We start from the raw sequence: 14142 nt of genomic DNA, 5'->3' as shown, positions 1-14142 counted from the left end.
ATCTCAAAAACCTCTTGACTGATTGTCACCAAATTTTGTACACGTACTTATTACATTACTAGGTGGCTACACTGAAAAATTTATCAATTTCTGTCCATGCATTGAAAAGTTATTCACGTAACAAAGTGTTGCATTTTTATCGAATACACTCCTCAGACAATACGCAGAGTGGCCTTCTCATCTAAATTTTAAATGAAACCGATTTAGGCTTTACAGACTGAAAAAATTTTTTTTTTACTTTTTTCGCATGGTTTCACGAAATTCTCAATAATAGACAAAATCAATGATCGGTTAGGAAAATCGACTTCTTAAACTATTACAGACAAATTCCATAAGGTTAGGTTTCTCCCATGACAAAGGTCAACAAAACCGTGCTAAGATATTAAGGGCCGATTTATAATTATTTTGAGACGTCGAACTTCGATTAATAATTTCTGAAGATAAAACTGAACAATTCACATAGAATTTATCTGAAGGGATCAGAACGAAATAAAGTGTAACAGAGAAATGTTTCAAAAATTTATGCTCTAAGAAAGAAAATATCTACAAAATTACATTTTTTAAAAAGTATATCCATTATTCAAGATTATCAAATATTCCTGGTTTACTTTAATAAGAAAAACAAATTATTGAAAACTTGATTTTTTCAACCTATCACTGCATACGTCCAATGTTCATAGTTCAAAGTTTAAGAAATAATTTATTCCTTTTTGACACAAAAATGTATCTTAGGTCATGGTACAAAGAATATTAATTAAAACAAAGATAAAATACAAAGAAATATTTTCCGAACGCTGGTTACAAGAAATCTTCATTTTGTGCATCAATTTTTAATGGCTGACCTCACTGTTTTTGATACTTTGCAGTTCCTGTTTTGATTCCTTATTTTCCAATCAAACACACTGTAGAAACAAAGCAAATTTTCGGTTCCTTATCAATTCATTACTCACTCATTATTCCTCAGCTTTATTTTGGGATAGAAAAATTGATTGACAAATTAGTCGTTAAGAAATTAGATGTTTTTTGTATCGAAAAATAAAAATCAATCATTTTGTTTGTTAATTCAGCTGAAAACAGAAATATCGGAATAAAAGGATTTAAACTTATGAGTTGAAGAATCGGAGCTAATTTTTATAACTCGGAATTATCATATTATATAAATTAGGAATAATTCAGCCCTTTCTTTAAGTACATCTACCTGAGAATTTTCCTGTATTGTGTTTTTCTGTTCCTTAATAGTGAAGTCTTACAATTTCTTTAAATGTGCGAAATCGAATGTCCAAAAGTTTTGTCATTTTGACCGGAAGCTATAAACAAATGCACATTGTTTATAGCTTCCGGTCAAAATGACAAAACTTTCGGACATTCGATTTCGCACATTTAAAGAAATTTTCACAACTTGTTGCCGCAGAATATGCATAACAAAGCGGATCGTTCCAGGAGAAAAATTATGAAAAAAAAAGGGTTGAAAAAAAGGTCGAATCTTTCAAGTAATCAAACCTTATTTTCGAATACTTTGAGAATTTTCTACTTTCTGTTCATTCCCGTTGAGATTATCGTTAAGATTCCAAAAATGTGCTAAGTTAAGTTCACAAAATGGGACTTGGGTTTTGGCTATCCTTAAACTGAGCTTTTAGTTCCATTTTTTAACCGTGCATCTACACAAAATAACATTCGCCGCACCCAAGGAATATTTAAAGAAGGTAGTACCAAGGCAGCCCTGGTAGTATTAGTATAGACTGCGACGTCACAATCACATTTTTTTTAATTATCAAGGAAACTTGTCTATTTTGTTGATAACTCGGAGAACTACTGGAAATTTTCCACTTTGTAAGCATGTTATTCAAGAAGGATTCTTGTTCTTCAAGATCGGAACTTAAAAAGTGTGATTTTCGAGTAATTTTTCTAGAAAATAGTCTATTGAATTTCAAAAAAATGGTTGATTTGCCAAACACGAATTTGCAAAACTTTAGAATTACTTCAATATATTCCATGAAAATGTTCAAGTCAGTTCAGTCTGTTAGCTCCTAATTAAAAAAAGTAATCAAAAAACAATTTTTACTACAAAAATCACAATCTTTTATTGGTACTTTAGTAAACTGAGTTAACAATCATTTATCGATGATAATTTTTCAATATAAGAATTGTATATGGTAAATCGGTTCGAAAAAAGTCATGCCTATCTGTTGAGCACTCAATAATTTCCAGCTAGATCTTTCTAATGCACATATTTATTCATTTTTTTCACGTAACTTTAAGATGACAATGCATTAAATAATTAAATAAGGAAAAAAAAACTTCCCAGCAAACATTTTTGTAGGTATATTTCTCTACGACTTTGTTATACGTCTCATATACATTATGGAATGATCGTATGAAACTAGAAAAAACAGCATTTACCTACAAAAGTGAAGGCAATATACATACATATTTTCAACTTCTGGCTATAGCGATAAGATTATACGATTTGGACGATATAGGACACCATATTCATACATACTGAAAGAATGCAAGAGAGCACCAGTTTGTTTTCTCTCAAGGCATGTGAACTGTTGCCAGCGACAATATTTGTTGCCTCTGTCATTGGGCAATACACCATCTGATTTTTAACAATCTAGTTCGCAGAGAGAACAAAAAAGCTGTTCTCTCACTTGACCCACGCGGGAGAAAGCAAAGGAACAAAATCGTCTTCAAAATCTGCAAACATGGCGGAAACTTTATCATATCCGATTTAAACCATTTAAACCGACTTGAGTAACGATTTTTACGACCTTGCGTTAGATGGAATAACGATTCACAGTAACGTTTTTAATGACTTGAGTTATCATATTAATGCGATTTCATGTTTGCTGGGTGTGTTCTTCAAGAACTCAGAAACTACTGGACCCATTGATGTGAAATTTGGCATGAACTGGTTTTTCGTGTAAACAATTGTTCCAGTGAAGTTTTAACACGTTGGTCGCCACGCTCATTTTGGTTGTTTTACTTGCCGGGCCCGAAGAAAATCTCGGAGCAAGAAAGCAACCAGGGAGAACTCCACTATTTGTACCGTGTCGCTAAACTGAGCGGCAAACTTGAGTGAGAGAGCGTCACATACTTTTTGATGTGACGGGGCCTCACAGAAAAAACACCCGTCACCCGAATATGGGTGACGTGGCGACGAACGTGTTAAATCCCTCCCATTTAGAGGAGAGAGGGCTCCCATACAAAAAAAAGGAATATATGATAAAATTAAATTTATTTCAATCAATTGACAAGTGGGTTTCATAAAGTTTTGTGAAAATGTTAATATTTGCATTTAAGGATAATTCATAGTACAAAAAATCCCCTCTCATCAAAGAAGGGGGATCCTCATTCAATAAAAATAAAACATTAATCAAAAATGTTTCATGAATTATGTAGTTCTACAATATTGTAGAACAATGTCCAACAAACATGTATGCAGGTTTAGAACGCCAATTCTTTGAACATTTACTTAGAAAAGAAATACTTCAGCGCTGTTTCAGCAAGTAAGGAAGTTAGGGTGTTAAAGGGTAGCTTTGAAAGCGCTTTTCAACAATAACAAACTATCTGTGCATATTAGATAAAAAAATTTCGATAGTGAATAGATTGAAGATTTTTTTCATCATTCCCCGAAACTTCTCATTTTAAAATTGAAAATTATCCGAAAAATGAAGCAAAATGATCTGGAAGCATTTCATTTTCAATTTTTTCATATGAAACTGACCTTTATTGGGAGATATTTCGGTTGTTTAAGGACGACTCTTTTCTAATGCTCAGCAGAATGCATGGACGGTTCGGCGTTCTGCTGCATGGGACCAATAAGTCGTAGGTTCGAAGTTCGAGACAAGGTTTAAATGAAGAAAAAACAAAACGAGAGGGGAAAAGTAGCTGGCAAACATCGGACAGACATCGGTCACCATAATTTTTGTTTTTTTTTTCGATGATCTGTCAATTGACGTTCCATGTCATCTTTGCTTAATAATTTCTCCAAATATAGATGTTTAAGGGCTGGACAGCAGCTTCTCCGAGAATTTTGGCTTTCTTTCAGCCTGATAGCTGATTAAAAATTATAAATAGATAATGTTTCAGCGGTTGTTCAGCAAAAATTGTTTGTTGGGTGTAGGGCTCTATCTGATCACAGTTAGAAAATAATTTTCATATCTCAGGAACTTTATGAACAACCTAAAATTATTTAATTCAAAATGACCGCCTTTAGTTGTTGTAAAAGTTTGTCAAAGACATCAAGTGCATCAAACTTAAGGGAAAGACGCAAATAATTGTTTCCCGCTAAATTTTATTTCTGGACTTCTGCATTATGGTATTTGAGGTGGCAAAAAGTCAAAAATTGAACTTAATCGAATGGCTTTTTAATTTTTGCTAGTTAATAATAAAATATTTTACTAAGATATCCCCAGTTTTCAACTCATTATCTTCGATACTGAACACACCTCAGACATCAGACTTTGACAAATTAAAAAATTTATGTGATGAAGAAAAAAAATTATAAACATATATTTAAATGGCAAACATTTTTTTCTTAAATTTGATGTACAACATATGAAAGCTCATATTAAAGCTTTCATTTGAACCATTCAAAAATTTTATAAACTCAATAGATCTATGAAAACAATAAGTAAATAAACATATTTTTCAAAAGTCAAAAATTTTGAAGCCTTGTCAAAAAAGCCCCGCATTGCCCCATGGCTTTCCTACTTTCAAGATCTAGTCTTAGGTCCTAAAAAAACAATGAAACAGATTTCTAGCAACAGATTTGAGGTTTGATACTAGCAATTCTTAAGTGATAATTTAAAAACTATCTTCAAAATGTATAACTTTATGCCAAAATATATGGTTAAACACTATTTTTCGAGTTATTTTTTGTTTTTGAAGGCATTTTAATACATTTACGCCTAAAAATGCAAAATTCAAAGATTGTTACAAAAAAAAAACAGAGAAAATTTCAATTTTTTGCGTATTTTGATTGCAAATCTTGAAAAAAAAGTGTTTCTAGGCTTCCCCAACGATTTTTTCGTGAATGGTGCTTTGGATAGAGGAGCGGCTCTTCAATGCTTATTTAACTCAACATTATTATGCTCTTGAGTGTCAAGATGACATTATTGGAAGTTTAGCGGATTGTAACTTTATTCGGGTGCATTCAAATAAATCAATTTCTTCAGGGACTCTCAGTGAATTCTTGAAATCTTTAATTTTGCATCATTACTTATTTTATGGACGCACCCTGGAAGCCCAGGAAAAAACTCCCTAATCAGACCTTGAGTGTCAATTTTACACTCCTCGCTTAAAATCGCTATGAAGGGCGAACACGAAATTATTGCGACACATTCAACATGGCAAAACTTTTTTAACCATTGGGTTGAAATCATCCAAATTTTGCACACTTTTCCATTGATGCGTATTGTTCGCATGCTGTCAAACTCGAAGTCGCGTTTTTCGTATCAACGAAAATGTAGGTGGACAAAAGCGATTTGAGAGAACAAACTATGTCAAAACACCTGAAATTTCCTGACCTGTCGCACCGTCAGTTGGGAAAAAAGTAGAACATTTACCATTCAAACGTCTCCAGTGTGTTGAAGCGATTGGACTACGGCATAGGAGCTGGAAGAAAGCCGGGATCGGAGAACAAAAAGACGGAGGGAAAGGTGAAGCGGTTGATTAAAGCAAATCCCAACATCTCAAGCCGTGATTTGGCTAAAAAGATCATGCAGAATGCAAAGAAAAGAGCTGGACTACATACATACAAGTAACAGAACTTCTCAAATCGTGATGAGTGACAACAATCGACGGCTAAAACTCGAGCACGGAAGCTTTACGAGAAGATGCTAACAAAATATGGCTGCTGGCTGTGTGATGACGGCGAAACGTATATTGTTACGGGTTAATAATGCAAAATCTTTTCTTTGCAAGACCAATATCAAAAACACATTGAATTGACAGAAACGACTGTAAATATTAGCATAATTCTGAACCTTAATAGTCTAACCAAAATAAATAAGCATAAAATTAAATTAGTTAATTTCGGAAACGAAAACATTTCGACATTCATATTCTAAGCGCCACCCTAGGCGAACAATCATCAAAACCATTATCACGCTGTTGAAGGCGTTAGATCAACCAACACACTTCCAATTTTAAACATGTGGCTTGAGATGCCGTATTCCGTAGACCACCGACGGCAGACTTTGTTTGCATCAGGTGAATGACCTCCTTCGGGATGCGTTGTGAACTTAAGAGTTTGGGGAAGAAAAAGATGGGTTTCTAATTTCGGATTTGGAAGGGGAAGACAAGGGCTATCCGAGAATTCGCGAGAGAGGATTTAATTGTTTAACTTCGCGATTCGACATAGTCGGATCGGGTAGTTCCGGTTACGAAGTTGAACTAATCCAGTAAGCCAGATGACTTAAAAATCTCCCGACCCATTTATTCCCGGTGATTAGCGTAGGAAAGATCGGTTATCTTTTGCCGTCAAAAGTACGTTTAGACTTGGTAATTTTTGAGACTTGTAACTTCTTTCACCAGTGCGTTTAATTAATTATCTCTCTCGAATAGCCTAGACCTAGAAAGCATAGGATAGTGGTAGTGCAGTGGCAAAAGTTATACGAGGATTAATCGACCAAAGGTATGTTGTGGAAAAAACCGCACGAATCGGACGCAGTGTAAAACACCGCACCTTTTCCCGACAGATTCCTCAAAAAGTCCACTGTTATCACTCAGAGGAAGCCGCTAAACGCCGAGCCCCGCGACACACCAGGTTTACCGGCGCAAGGCTGGGTACACCAGCTAAGGTGGATATTTTCCGTCCCTACCGGCTAGCAAACGCCAACACCCCAGCCGAACAGTGATACCGCCTTCAGGACTACCGCGCCGCGGTCTTCTCGCGACTACGAGAACCGCGGACAATTTTCATCGTCGTTGCCAACCAACAGCAGACTACGACGGCTAGCTAGAGAACATCTCCTCTAGCTGCGCCGTAATCCGCCGACCAAAAAGTGTAGCTGAATCACCGCAGCAGAGCTACCACCATATGCCCGTCAACTAGCGTGGTAAGCCGAAGGAGAGCCAAAGTAGTTCACCGCAGGACAACAAAAACGGTGAGGTAATGGCTGCCCAAACCCCACGAATTAATTACCGAAAACGTGAGTACTGCCACCACTCCATTAAATCGGCAGACTATGAAATTAGTCGGACTGGCGAGCGGCATAAAGTAGCCATATCATCAAACTTTGTCATTCGTTTCCCGTGAAACAAGAACAGGTGAAACGAACATCGGGCGCATCTTTATTGTACAAACCACCTGACACCTCCACCACGAACACCACCAGTAAAGTTTTGGGAGAGAAGAAAAAGCTTAGGCAACACACTACAAATGTAAATAAACACAAAATAAATGGAATGTTTTCGCACGAATGAAAGTCGGCTTCGATAAGTCTCGAGAGAAATAAGAGTTTGAAGATGCACAATAAATGCAGGTTTTGAGAAAGGGGATTACAAGTTGTTCCTTTTTTTGTTCGCATTTTTCCACTTTAGAGTTTTACTGCGGAGACTGGCCGCAAATCCAGTCACGATCATTCCTTTGCTAAACCGGGGTAGAGGGCGGAGTTTTGTACGACGGCGTACACGCTGGTAGTTTATCTTTGGGCCGAACAACAGCTAACTCCCCTTTCCTCGAATTTCTGCAGGGTTTCGTCTCGTCTTCGGGGCGGCCTCAAAAGGGCCGAATTACGAATCCCTTTTTGGAGACCCTTCCGCTTCTTTCCCAAAATAGGGAATCGAAAGGAACTCGCGACCGAGTCTCATAAGCTGGGCAAACCAAGACAGGGTAGGTGGTCTTCCATCCGGAAGTGGCGCTTAAGCCACCCACTTAAAAACGGAAGTGTGTCGGGCCTCTCGTTATAATATAAAAGCGGGCTTGTGATATAGCTCAGTTGGCAAATCTGTTGTCTCCTGAGCCGATGTCCGCGAGTTCGAGCCCAAGAGTAAACATCGAACACAGTTGTACCGGATAAGTTTTTCAATAACGATCCGCCAACTGTAACGTTGATAAAGTCGCGAATGCCATAAAGATGGTAAAACGAGTATAATCGAAACAAAAAAAAAGTATATAAAAGCCGATTTTAAGCAAATTTCGGGGTTGGAGTTTTTCTCCGGCAAATGCAAGTTGGACGCAAATTTTAGAAGAAGAAAATGTCTAAGTTCGCTTCCAAATATTTCGTTTGACAGGCCACCTGCTCTTGCGGACTGAGGAGTGAGCCTTTCGTTACAAAAAACACAGTAAATGGCGAGATCTACAAATCTGAGTGCGTCGAGAAGCGCCTTTTGCCGTTCTTACAGCAGCACGACGATTTGGCATCATGCCACTATTCTAAAAGTGTCCTGGAGTGGTATTAGGCCACTTCCCGCCAAACCCGCCAAATTGTCCGGAACTGGGCTAGGTGGAGCAGTACTGGGCAATAAATAATGAAGCGGGAATTTCGGAAGAGCAAGAAGACAGTCAAAGACGAGAAGGACATGTTGAGAAAATGAAAAAAAAAAAAACTTAGAAACTGGATGACAATGTAAAGACTTTGATGGAGGGCATCAAGCGAAAATGCGTTCAATTTTACACTCAAGGCTCCATTGATTAACTTTTCTTTTGATTTTTGAATTAAATTTATGTATAAAACTACACTAAAATTTTGGTTTGATTCTAAAAATCATAAGAAATTGGGAATGATATTTTTGGTGTCGCGATAATTTCGTGTTCGTTCGTTATATCTTCAATAGTTTGTGCTGCCCTGTGCTAAGACGATGAGGTGTATTCATTGATGGATGAAGCATTCAAAAAGTTTTTGTGATACTTAAAGATAAAGAGAAGAGTAGTTTGACCGTAAGTTAGTCCTATGACGCGTCATGGTCACGACGTTGTTACTTTCTTCATATGCCCTTTCTACTGAAGCATGCAACTACAGAGTGGTTTCCTAAGATCATGCCAAAAAGGAGTCATTTCATAAATACACACGTGTACGGATAGGATGGGACCATCACAGATTTAAAACGGAATGTTAAGTCGCGAAAACCAAAACACATTACTCTTGAGCTGCTTGATGGCCACGATGACGGGACCGGTGCTTCCGGGCAGCTTGTTTGCGCAGGCCATGAACACCCGGCCGAAGGCTCCCTTGCCGATTTCACGGCCAACACTTAGGCAGGAATGGGGCACTTCCAGCAAATCTGCGGTCCCTCGGGCTCGTGCGTCCTGAGAAAAAACGACCGAAAATAAGACAAATTGATGATTTATCGATTTTATCTTTTCTTTGTTTAAGGAATATTTTATCAAACTGAATAAATAACTTACCAGTATTTCTAAATCCGTATATAATCTATTTTCGACCATTTGCATAGGTGGTGGAATGTAATGATCCGTTCTGTCGATAAGATAAGAATAATAACTGCGATTAAGTACCTATAGTGAATTGAAGAATCTGTAGAGAATTATTTGAAATTTTTATAACGAACACATAACATGTTATTCAAAGTAAGGTACTTTAATGTTCATTGATATTGTAAAGGATTCGTTCAAATTTTCAAAATTCAAAATATCGACTCGTTACTGATCCGCATTTGATATAAGGTACACCGGGGTAAGTGTGAACGATGGCTAATAAAACAATACTGTGGATTTTTTTTTCAAACTTTTAATACAGTGTGTTTAATTTACTTGTAATCTTTCCAATAACTGTGAAAAAGATACGATTCCGAAAATAACGGATGTTTACATCGACTTTTTGCGAATTTTCTATTTTCAACTACGATGTCGAGGTGATGTTCATCTTTTTCAATTGCAAATTTCTCGTAAACTAGCTGGTTCTCGACGAAAAACTCTAAATTGAAACAATCCTTACATTCGAAACAACCAGAAACGGCGATTAAAAATGAAGGAAAAGGAGTTTATTCATAAAAATCCCTACCTGGGGTAAGTGTGGAAGGCTTTATACTGGCTTGATATTTACATATTTTTTCAATTTTCTGTCCTTTATCCAATACAATTTAGCTATATTTAGCATTCGGATCATGAAAAGTTGGGCAAAGTGCTTGTTCGTTCTGGAATAAGTATATATTTTCGATAAAATCGGATCTCGTATGTTGCAACTTATATTACACACAATAATTATTGAAAGACGCCTTAATTATAGCACTTTGAACTTTTTTCACAATTTTAGACGGATCGAGCAATAAAGTGTCGTATTCAACCAAGAAAACACAAATTTGTTGAAAATTTCCTGAAAAATCATAGGGAAAATCTACCGTCCACACTTACCCCATAAAGCGGGGTAAGTGAAGACACCAGCAGTGCATAAAAATTTACGTGATAACTTTTCTCGCTTTGCTTCTTTCAAGCTCATCTCTTCAGCGTTTGTGAAAAACATGTTTTGCATCACATTGAACGTAATTTTATCAAAATTGATCCACTGCTTTAATGATTTTTTAAAGTTGAACTATACGAAAAACCGTCCACACTTACCCCGGTGTACCTTATCCGCAAAGGAATCCATTAATTCAAAATGCAAAAAATTATTTTTAAGTTAAGTCAACCACCATTGATTTTGTAAACTTATTCTCGCCATATTGGTGAAAATGTATATTCTTGGAGAAAGAATATCACAATTTAAAACTGCTTTGGACCAACCATATTTCATTGTAAAGGTTAGTGTAGTGACAAGAATAGACATTTTCTCCTGAAATACCAAAAATAAATTTACAAAAAAAAAAAACAATAAAAGAAAAAAATTATAAAATGATGAAAAAAATCTTCATAATAATTATTTTACGGCTCCATCGATGAGATTATCTTTGAGGAAGCATATTTCATGAATATTGGAAATTGACTTACAATATGATTTTTCGCCTGGGGGAATTTCAGAAAATCCTTATCTTCAAAATGACGTGGGATTAGTATAACACCTTAATGAAACAAAATCTTGAGAAACTTTATCCCGTAACATTCAAATTTAAAACTTATAATCATGTTTTAATCTTGTAATGTTTATCTACACTGTTGAGTGGATTCAAAATTTGTAAAAAATTTTAATAGGGTGCGCAAATGTATAAATCTTCTTGCGCCGTTCGGGTCAATATGATCCGGAGCGTACATAAACGCGTTTTTATTCCTATCCAATGCAATGTACTGAGAAACAGAGAGCCGAAGCCATAGCCAAAACCAGCAAAGCCAAAAATAGATGCTTTTTGGCAAAAAAAAAATCATTTACTAAAAGTTCACAAATAGGAGTCAAAACTTGCTTGATCACTCACATAATAAACTCTGCGATTAGTTTTATTCTTAATAATTCAATATTTGTTGTTGAATCAGCTCTTTGCAATTAAAATGGAAAATGTTATTAGCATTTCAAAAAGAGATAATTTTGATCGGATTTTTTTCATTCGTAGCCAACCACCAGTAAGTAGTATAGCAATACATATTGACCTAGTTTTTAAATGTCGAGAAACTATAATAAATTGCCCACAAAATTTATCAAACATCATAAAAGTCGATCAACTTTTGTGGTCAGAGGAACGATAATAAACTACGGTTCAAATAAAAATTACATATACATATTTGATCCGATATTTTGCGAACAGCAAGGGAGCAATGTCCGAAAAAAAAGTTAAATGGCGGTGTTTGTCACCTTAGATTCTTATTTTCCCTTCAGAAGATTTTAAAGCAAGCCTTATTTATTAAGATTTTTAAAAAATGAATTAATAAACAGCTAAGATGACTGATTTGACTCATTTTTTAGTGCTGAATCCAAATATGCAATAAATTTCATGATATCAGCTTTCATTTGTAAGAGCAAGTTCACTGGTGTTGGGAAAAAGTGGTAGAAATTTCGACACTTACGGCACACTTTGAAAATTTTGCCATGCAAAAACATTTTCAAGATCTGTGGCCTTCTAGTTTCTTTACAACTCGTGTTGTAGTTTGGCATGCTGTGATGCAAAAATAGTAATATTTCTATCACATATGGCTGAAATTAAAACAGTGTTGTAAAAAAATACAACGTCCCAAGATCTTGAAAACATTTTTGCATGGTAAAATTTTCAAAATGTCAAAATTCTACCACTTTTTCCCAACACCAGTGAACTTGCTCTAAGATACTAACTGACTCGGTGTGCTTTGCTACCCCCTTCCATGCAAGGTTGCTGATCTTCGCTCAGAATGATTTTCACCCCGATCCTAGTCACCAACGATTTTACTCCTCAACATAGAATGTCAGTTTTCTTTGGAAACGACGCTTTTCTGCATGGAACGACGCAAACCTAGTTTGTTTTTCTTCCCCTCTTTAGTGAAATTATTAAAACATTTTAAACCAAAATCAATCATGGATATTTTTTAATGCAGAAGTGAAAATACTTTTCAGCTTTCAACAAAGGAATGAAATAGATCAAATTTTTCAGAATCAAAAACCTTAACTAAACAAACCTTACTTTTGTAAATACTTATTAAGTTATGTATTCGATTTTCAGAAAAAGAATGTTAAATTTATTTTTTCAGTTCGTTGTATCTTCGAAAAAGAAACTTAACAAAAGCGGTATGAGTTTTTCCGGGAATTAGCTACTTTGTGGCATTCTTCCCTCAATTCTGTGTATGAATAAAGGATAGTGAATAGATTCAAAATAATTTTCTGTTGTTCATGAAGGTTAGATACTTCATCAATTGATCGATTTAACTCTAAACTGCTTAGTTTTAAATTCACTAAACACCAAAAAACTAGAAGTGATAGACCAAATCTGTCAAAAATCGAGCTTATGTCGAAAAAATCTTTTGAAATCAGTTTGGCTGCGATTTATTTTTTTTTCTTGAGAATTAAAACCATCCCGTTAGCAGTCGACTATTTTTCCACAACAAGGGAATCCATCAAGCTAAACATTCGGAAGATCCTTTAGTGATTTTTGACTAACACTGCTAGATTTCAAGATCTTCACCAATTATATTCAGCTCATCCACACAATTTTATTGAGATTCTCATTTAAAATCCAGTTTAAAGTTTGATACTCTGCATCTTAAAGTTTGGCTATTTCAGTTGCAACTTATTAACACGCTTCACTAAGGAATAGTATTAACTATCAGAATTAACCCATCATTTCATGTTTGTATTATAATTCAATACCATTTAGAAAATTTGGAATTATTTGTAGGAACCTAAATGAAAAAAACGGGTTTCTCTTTCTTTATATTTTATTTGTTGCAAATTTGTAACTATTTAATTTGGTTTCATTATAATTAAAATTGAAAATTTTGTATGAAAAATTTTAATTCAACAGCAATCAATTGATATTAAGTTCCAGAAGCTTCATACATCAGAAACTGGTTTTGATAATCTTATGTTCAACTAAATTTATATCAAGAGTGATGATTTTTACATTGAGAATTTTAAAAATCAAAACCAGAATGTTGAACGAAAATTGTGTATTAAAATTGAAAATATTAATACGAAATTTCCAAATCACGATTCAGTAAAATATTTCAATGCAGAATTTGATCACCGTTAATCTGTGTGAAATTCATAGCAACAATTAACTTACACTTATATCAAAAAAAGACTTTTTCAAACGTAAAGTTGCTAAATTTAAATTTTCTTCTGAACGTAGCGCTGATATTCAGAAGCTCCGGAAAAAAGTGTAAATAACTTGTTTTATAAATATTGAAAAAAAAATCGTAAAAAGTTTTCATCATTCTTCTCATATTTAATATTTTTTTAAATACATCGGATTTTGTTCAGTGAAATTCAATTCACCCAATCAACCAAACATATATACTTACTAGCAGACCCGGTAAACTTCGTCTTACCATTTGGCGTCCATTTTCTATTTTTCCTAGTTTTCTTTACATTTCCCTTCTTTCCCTTTACTCGAATCGTCCCGCTCAATTCTATCAAAATTGAACCAAAGAATTTAAACTCAACGGGTCTTTAAAAATCGAATTTTTGTAACTTGTTCAATGAATAACTGTATGTTGATAATTTGTATGTTTCATTTGCTGTATTCCATTCAGTAGATTTATTTCGTTTTGTTATATTGTTTTTAATATCGGTTCAATTTTTGGAGTATTTGCCGAATATTTTGCCTAACGCAGCGCTTTCAGCT

At 35.0% G+C, this 14142-nt stretch overlaps 1 protein-coding gene across 3 annotated transcripts in view; it reads right to left on the bottom strand.

Annotated features, from left to right (window-relative positions):
* Positions 1-14142, bottom strand: part of LOC129750050 (platelet-derived growth factor receptor alpha) — a 519951-nt gene that overhangs the window by 43957 nt on the left and 461852 nt on the right. For all 3 annotated transcript variants that reach the window (XM_055745248.1, XM_055745246.1, XM_055745247.1), the window contains 2 exons: positions 9356-9425; positions 9091-9256 (listed from right to left, as the gene is read on the bottom strand). In XM_055745248.1, the coding sequence (XP_055601223.1) occupies positions 9091-9256; positions 9356-9425 (236 nt within the window). The remainder of the gene's footprint in view (positions 1-9090; positions 9257-9355; positions 9426-14142) is intronic.

The sequence above is a fragment of the Uranotaenia lowii genome, chromosome 2, assembly GCF_029784155.1.
Source record: "Uranotaenia lowii strain MFRU-FL chromosome 2, ASM2978415v1, whole genome shotgun sequence".
In the NCBI taxonomy this organism is placed as follows: domain Eukaryota; kingdom Metazoa; phylum Arthropoda; class Insecta; order Diptera; family Culicidae; genus Uranotaenia; species Uranotaenia lowii.
Note: the sequence above shows the minus strand (reverse complement) of the source record. Positions and strands in the feature narration are given on the sequence as shown.